Consider the following 8,742-nt stretch of genomic DNA (forward strand, 5'->3'; position numbering starts at 1 on the left):
ATAATCCAATAAATGTTTCTTAAATAAAAAACCACCGAAACCTCCGATATTCCATTGATCTCTCCTTCTATATCCTCGACAAATCGATAAGATTGGCCCAGTATAATTGACCGTTCCAGATGCGTTTTTGCATCTTGCAACAAAACTCTCTTTCTCTCTCTCTCTCTCTCTCTCTCATTATCAGTTCTGTCAAGTTGCAATACAATATCCTTTCGCTTCCGCAAGTCTTTTTGTAAATTGTTTTGGCACAAAGAAAATAAAAATTACATTTATACCCCACAAATAAACTGTATATATATATATATAGGCCGTGCGGTTTTTTTTATCCGTCGTTTCTAAGAGGAACTACTTCACATAATTACGACACTCTCTCTCTCTCTCTCTCTCTCTCTCTCTGTCGAGAAGCAATTATAAATTGCGAAAGAGTGACTACGTTGAAAAAAAAAAAAAAAAAAAAAAAAAAGAGTTGCTCTAAAAAAAAACGTTGTGTTCCCCATATTGTCCATTCGAAACTACACACACACTATCGCAACAGTTCCCTATAGAATAAAGATGATTTCTATATGAGTATACGAATTATACGGGGGGATAGTATATATATATGCGAAATGACGGTTGTACTTTCAACGAGTTTCCAATGAGGCTGTGGTGGGGTGCATGATGTGACCGAAGGGGATGAGCACGTCGTTTAATTAATAAACATTCTGTCTTTCTATTATCGCAAAAAAGTACTTTGTACTTAGTTCCTGTGCGTACAACATATTTGTCGCCATTTACGAAATTTCATATATCGTCAAACATCGTTGCTTCTGTATATATAACTATATAATAAGTAGATACGCTACGTGGTTTTGGTTTTTTTTTTCTTTTTTTTTTTCTTCAATTAACGCACGCGCAATCGACCACGCGAGATTCTCTCCGTTATTAATTCTACCGTGTGGAAGTTTTTCCTGTGGCCCGTCAACGGTGCGTTAAAAAACTTAACTTAAGAATGATAAGTGTTTCTCTTTTTTGTTTTTTTTTTTTGTTTTGTTTTTTGGCATTATGTATATTTCTCTTACTGTAGACTAATTTTTTTTTTTTTTTTTTTTTTTTTTTTTTTTTTTTTTTTTTTTTTTTTTTTTTTTTTTTTACTGACTAGAGGCATTGATACGTACGTTTTAATTTGGCATGAAGCGTATGAGTGAAATTCACAAATACTATTATCTTTTCTTTCTTTTTTTTTTTGCTCTAGGAGAGAAAATTCGAAGCGATTTTGCTACGAAACACGGAGTGAAATTCGAGAGACTTCTCAATTTTTGTTTTTTTTTTTTTTTTTGGTTTTTTTTTTGTCGAAAATACTGTTACGTTTTTGTGGGCTTTACTTTGTATCGCAAAGTGTACGCCGTAAAATCTTTGTTTTGTGTTAAAAAAATGTTTCTTCGCTTTAGATACACATTTTTTTTTTTCCCGACCACTCTGTCGGTTTTGTCTCGCGACTCGATTCGATTTTTTTAACGCCTTCGATCACAACAATCGCGACTTACAAATTCACCTTCGCGAACTTAAAACAAGTAACAATTCCGTAGAGTAGATCGTAACTAATGATATAATTAATCTAATAAAAGTTTTTTATTACCGATCTCTTTGCGTCACAATATATCCGCACACGTTGTATATGTGTACAGATATACAACGTATGCAGATGTGTTGTATGTGTGGATACGTTGTATGTAGGAACGAACTTAGAGAACCACAGTAGATCTACATCACAATATCTACAAGTGTGTTGTAACAAAGTTTGCACACATTGTACTCGTCGTTATTATAAGTCGAGAATATAAGAGTATGTGTGTGTGTGTGTATATAACATTGTTAATGCATTATAATAAATACTCCAGAAATATATGTGTACTCGCGCTGAGTAATGGAAATAATAATCCGGGATAGAGCATTGATGCAAGTGGAATATACCGTAAGACGCATACGTACCACATTAATACGCGATGTTTTCTTATTCTCGTTATAAATTTTTTTGTATGTTAACAAAGTTAACAAAGTTTTTTATAACATATACTCTCGCGTCTGAAGGACGACTGAAGAATCTTAGACAGGACTTCTTCTCGTTTATCGAGAAAGATTGTTTCGTTTAAAATTAAGATGCGGATCACAAACTTATAATTAATTAATAAAAAAAAAAAAAAACTGTAATATGTGCACAAAAAATAAGAGTACCAAAGAAGGTTACTGTTGCAACGTTACAAACTATTAAAAAAAAAAAACTATAAAGAAACAATTGAATATCACTCAAGAAACATGTAAAAAAATTAAATATTTTTAAGAAGCAACACAAAAAATTACCTACAAATTATGAAACAGTTGAACAGACGTTTATATAAATCTTTTCAACAGGCTCTTTCGTCATAAAATTTAGGTCCTTCAGACGTTCATAGCGTAATATATCGTGTTTGGAGGATTGGTCTGAGTGGTAAGACTTGCATTGGGATCAACGTAAGAGTTGGACATTAGCATGACATGCGCCGTCGAATTTGCCGGTCCGGATGGCTGAGGAAAGTCTCGGGTTGGCATGCTGGCTCCTTCGGGAATCCCGCGCTCCGTCATTGCGCAAGTATTAACGGTTCGTGGCAGTTGCAACACCGTTGTAACCGAGGATATGGCCGCCGCTGATGACGATGCGAGCGGAGCTACGCTATTCGTTCCAGATTGCGCGTTACTGCTAACGACGTAGGACGTTCCGATAATAGGCTCGCAACTTTTATTGCTGGGCACGACTCCTGTACATTTTAAAGAAGTGGCAGTGGCTGAAGTGGACGAGGACGAGGACGATGACAACGCGGACGCCGCTGACGCCGAAGATGACGAGGATGATGACGACGAAGATGATGATGAGGACGACGGCGACGATGAGAACGACGAGATGGCGATCGTTTGGGTTTGGATATCCGCGGCTGCGGCTGCGGCGGCTGCGGCGGCGGCTACAGCACTCGCGTTACCACGCGCCAAATGCGCCGGATACAACGGATAACCGTCCTGATTACTCGCCGGAATACATCTCGATGGCGCGACTACCGTATACGAGGGTGGCGAAAGCTGCGTTGCCAGAGGCACGCGATAAGAACCGGCCATTTCGCCGTGATGATGCTGATGCTGATGTTGATGATGATGATGAAGCTGCATGGGATGCAACGCCGAGTGCGGCACGGAAGTGAACGCGATGTTGGGCGATCGAAAATCTTCAGTCTGGTGAGGATGTATGTGAAGATGAAGCGGCGCCTGTTGAGCGACGGCCTGCAATTGTTGCAGAGAATTCGAATTGGGTACGGATGCGAGCGGCAGCGGCGGGGGCGGAGGTGGCGGAGGCGGCGGAGGCGGAGGTGGCACAGGCGGAGACGTATTGCTCAAATTGGAATGCGACGTGACGGAAGAACGATTTGCGTTATAATAGATAGCCTGTTGTTGATTGGTCCTGTTCAGTCTGGGATACGGATAACGTTCGATGTGATTGGCATAGTTTGGGGACGAGTGCGGGGGTAGAATGCGCTGAATATTTTGATAAGTTGGATCCGACATGCCGCTGTAAGGGACGAAGTACATGGTGCGGTAGCACTTGGTGTTAACAGCCGGCACAGCGCCGCCGGGCAACACGTTACAGTGATAATTGGCAATTGTTACAGGAGGATTGCGACGTTGCATCTTCGACAACGTGTTGGTATATATCGCACCCGCGATATCGTCGCCGCCGCCGCCGCCGCCGCCCGCGATGCGCAACATGCGCGTGCTGCTGCTGCTGGACATCTGCTGCTGTTCGTGAAAGTAGTGATGACCATTTCTGTGCTCGGCGTACATATGCGTCGCGTCTTCGTCGGAGATCGTTCGGACAAATTGACGCGGTATCGTGTTCTCCAGATAAGTCATGCGTTCGGTGATACCGTGGATGTTAGCGGTTACCGCCTTGCTCTCGGCGATAGTCTGATAGATATCGTCGATCTGTCGTTGCATCGTGTTTATTCGATTGATTGTGTTCGTGTCTCTCTCAAAACTTCCCATACTTGCGTACGAATCCGCAAGTATGGAGACCGCTTCGTTCCCGTCGGCCAACAGAGTCTTGGCGTCTATCTTCACGTCCCCGTTGTTCGCGTCGCAATACATTGGCCACGTCGAGCTCGATCGTGCCGCGTCGTTGTTGCAGTTGTTGGCCACACCGGTTGATCGCATTCGATGAAGCGTCTCGTTGATGGTTTCGTATTGCTGCTTGATCCCCGTCACCGACGGTCGTCGATTGAAACCGTAATCGTTTAGCTCGTCATCGTCGTTCTCCGCTTCATTGTCCACCTGGCCGTCCACCCTGACTTCGCGATTCTTAGTAATATTCTCAGTGGACGTCGTATTCACCGCCTTGTCCTCGGAGTGATAGCCGTTTGAAAACGCGAAACGATCCTCCGTTTCGTTATAACGTCGTTTTATTCGCTCCATTCTCGATTTGTCTTGCTCGACGAATGCGAGCAACTCGTCGGTTGTACTATTGTCGCCTATATCGGGTCTGCTGCCTATCGGCGTGCATCTCGTCACATCCGGTTGGCCGGCGTACTTTCTGTCGTCGTTCAGAACCGCTTCAATATCCTCCAAACTGTACGACGAGTCCGAATTGCAGCTCATTGATTCGGATCGGTTGGCGGACGTCAACATTCTGGACTCGTTTCGATAATAATCGGCATCTTGGTTGTCGGAAGCGTTTCCGATGGCAACGCAGGAGAGCGGCGCCAAACTCGCCAACAATTGTTTGCGAACGTCCGAGTTCAATTTTGGATTTTTCGACTGGCACTCTTTGGCGAGAAGATTTCTGCCCCCCGTGCCGATACCAAGATCGGGAAGGTTCGACTGAATGTTCTTTTTGTGCGCGAACAGATCCGTGAGTTTTTTGTAAGTGGATTGAGTCGTGGGCGGATTGTCTGTTATCAGCATTGGCTTACCCATCGAACTCTGTCCTCCGGACGACGCCATCATGTTCGCCGTTGTTGTCATCGCGTCGGTTGTCGTCGCTGTCAAAGAATTTGATCTCGTCGACACCATTGTTAAACTGGCAGCGGTTTCTGTTGAGACCACGCTCGCGGACAGCGACTCGTACGTAGGCCGTTCCTCGCCCAATGGCGACGTTCGTATCGAAAGATCACCCCCATACTTGGTATCCTTCATCGAGTCGGAACTGTCCGTTGTGTCCACGTTGTCGTCGTCCTGATCGACGCACGTGAGCTGCCTGATGCGCTCCTCCAACGACAGATTCTTGGGTCGTAGATTCTTCTTGCGCGATATCGTGTTATATTTGCCGATCAGACTTCGTCGCAGGGTGTTGCGTTCGATGGATCTTTTGATCGAGTTTGTCTCGCATTCCGGCGATTCGTACGAATCATCGAGAACCGATGACTTTTTCGCCGCGTCGAACAATCGCAAACTCTCGGCGGTAATTAGAAATTTGTGCGCCTCGTCCTGGAAATGATCCGAGGAACCTGGTTTGTTAGTCGGCGCCGGTGGTGGCGATATAAACTTTGGATTGGGAAAGAGTTGTCTTACTGCGGAATTTGGCTTCAGGCTATTATTGGCCAGAGACATGTTGCCTAGTTTAAAAACGAGGGAAAGCTCTTTGATGTCCTGCTCGCGTTGTGACTGCTGATCGCCCGACGTAGTCGTTTGATCACCGATGCGTTCGCTGACCTCGACCGTCGCCTCTGTTTTTTTCTCGCCAACCGGATTTTTGACGTTTGTGTCGCTTTCACAATTTTCCGTGACTTCGGATTCGTTATATCGCGCGTTGAGTTGCGACGTGTTCTCACGAACGACCGACATAGAAGAAGCGTCCGTCGTAAGACAAAGCGCCGGATTAAAATCGTTATCTTTTGGAACGTTGCAACCGTTCTTGCTTTTATCCGTATCGGATCGCCCGAAGCCGTCCTTGCGCTCCTCCTCGCTAATTTCCCGCACAATGCGCCGCTCCGTAACGGTTGTCATTGTTATTGTTTCCACAAGGTAACGATGGTGCAGATCTACAAAACAAAAACAAAACAAGTATTGTGTACCACTAAATCGAGAGCGAAATGAATAAATTTGATGATTTATTGCAAATTTGCAATGTTCAAAAAATGTAACACTTTAATATATACAGTAACACTTTAATATATATATTACAATCCTTATTTCGTATAGTTTTTTAAATAATTAGTTGCAATTTTGTTTCGTTAAATATCATATATATTAAACTATTTAAATAAAAAAGAAATGTACAATATATCTTACACATATTGTAAATATTTTGTTCATGATAACGTGATGTCTTATACAAGTGCGCAAAAATATGTTACTGTCAATAAAAACATTACTTCGAAATAAAAAAATATACCAGGTAGAGATGCTCGATGCTGTTTTTCCAATCTTTCTTGCAAACTTTTTTGACAACCGTCGTGCGTCGTATCTTTGACGTCTTGTGCGTCTTGCTGATTTCTATGATCCTTTGTTTCACATTCTGAAACACAAGATAAAATATATCAATATAAAATATATACATTTAAAAAATATATATATATATATATATATATATACACTAAATATATACAAACATGTAAATATATGTACTAAATATATTATAAGATAATATAATATAATATAATAATATAATATATATATAATATAAGATATAATTAATATATTAATATAAAATATTATACTAATATAATAATTTATATTAATACATGTTTTTGATAATACGTGATATACGCATTATTCCCGTAGAATTGTTCACACTGTACACATTTATACGTTTGCCATTTAACGCGGAAACTAGAGATGCGTAACACCTGATACAAATAATAATTCTGTACCGTAGTATCTTTCATTTTACAATATCTCAAACGGCTCAGATTAGAAGCTTTATCTATTAAGCATCAAAGATATTATATCGTGAGTTTTAATCTAAAGAACTTATATAAAACAATAACAAACAAGTTTACATTTTCTCTTTCATAATATATACAAATATATATAAATTTCACATAAACATATATTTAATCTTATATAAATAACAAAATGTCCACAAAAATATATTACACTTGTAATAGATTATTTTATATTTTATTTATATATCTGTCATATAGAACATAAGTTGCAACAACTTGCAGCACTGTTTCAAATTGTTGTTTATTTGTTTTATATGTTGTTTTGCAAAAAAAATATGTGTACAAAATTTACTCAAAAGTAATATGTAGTTATATTTTGTTTACACGCATATATTACACCTGTTGCAAATTCGAAACATATATACAAAGAACGCAAATGGTTTGCATAAAATTTTAACGTCGAACACGATTTATAAATCAAATAATTACATTCATATTTTATCAAGTTCACATATATCTATATATTGATATCTATATGTACATATCTATATGTTCAGTTTTATATAAATATATTACGGACTACATATATGTCTCATATACATGTATGTCTCGTATAAAATAAATTTTTATTTTGTTTTTTTTTTTTTTTTTTTTTCTATTTTTTTCGTAATCTTCGAAACGTTATAAATTCAAAATATTTCGACTAATGAAGATTTTAACCGAAGAATTTAACTAAACTATTTAAGTTGTTAAATGTTCTTGTGCTGAGTATATATCTCTTCACGCACGCGGGGAAATACCGGAGTTACGCTACGCCGCGCTTCCGGTGAACGCACGTTGAGATACTTGAATAAAAAAAAAAGCCTATATTCCTATATACTTATATATTGCTACTTTAAATGAGTTAATATCAAAGTCGATTGAGACTTTAGATCAAACCGATAAATACGGAGATTGAATTTGTGTCGTCGTAGCGTGTGTGTGATAAAATATTTTAAATTAAACTTTTGCCAAATAGCAATTTAAAAGCGCTTACATACATACGCGATAAAAAAAATTGTACATACTACAAACATTAACTCCTATTATATATCGGGTGTATAATTTATCTAAGTTCACTATTACACAAACAAATAAAAATATATTTACATACGCAAGAAACAAAATATTTAAAATAAATTAAAAAGATATAAATAATATATTAAAAAATAACTTAAAATATTATTAAAAAAAAAGAAAGAATATATATTCATAGGACACACGCACAGAGAGAGAGAGAGAGAGAGAGTGTGAAAGAGCGTGTTATCCTTTTCTTGGAATGCTAAAGAATGCACAGAAAAATTCTGCTCTGTGCTTAAATGATTTACTAACCGTAGCTAGACTCATGAAAAACAATACCATTATTATATGCGCATCCTGTGTGAGGGGATACCGTGAGACTGTTCCTCAGTTATGTGTGAGAAAAGAGTTGAGCGGAGCGATGCAATTCCTCTAATTTGCAACTTTCTATTAATACTGATATAAATTCCGTTCTTGTTATAGGTACGTAAACGTATTATTACTTTCGTTAATCGAATTAATACTCTCCCGATCAAAATAACACAATTTTATATTTATCTCTCTCGCAACAATTTCTTCAAAAGTTACTCAAAGAAATCACATATATAAAATAATTTATAATTATATACACCGAAAAAATTGTATTCTTATTTTGTGTGAGGATATTATCTCACTTACTTTAAGTATATTTTATACTAAAATAGGCGCCAAGAAGAGTTTCTTATTTTAAGAGGAAAATCCTCTAAATAGTAATATTGATAAGAATATATACTGATTAGAATATAAAAAGCCTTTATAG

At 38.6% G+C, this 8,742-nt stretch overlaps 1 protein-coding gene across 1 annotated transcript in view; it reads right to left on the reverse strand.

Moving 5' to 3' along the window:
- Positions 1 to 2,418: 2,418 nt before the first annotated feature.
- The window catches only part of LOC109859940, an 8,037-nt gene continuing 1,713 nt past the window's right edge, over positions 2,419 to 8,742 (reverse strand). The window contains exons 2-3 of the mRNA XM_020438690.1: positions 6,392 to 6,514; positions 2,419 to 6,038 (exon numbers count right to left, since the gene is read on the reverse strand). Of these exons, the coding sequence (XP_020294279.1) occupies positions 2,419 to 6,038; positions 6,392 to 6,514 (3,743 nt within the window). The remainder of the gene's footprint in view (positions 6,039 to 6,391; positions 6,515 to 8,742) is intronic.

This window comes from Pseudomyrmex gracilis, unplaced genomic scaffold, assembly GCF_002006095.1.
Source record: "Pseudomyrmex gracilis isolate BER0280 unplaced genomic scaffold, ASM200609v1 scaffold_306, whole genome shotgun sequence".
NCBI lineage: Eukaryota > Metazoa > Arthropoda > Insecta > Hymenoptera > Formicidae > Pseudomyrmex > Pseudomyrmex gracilis.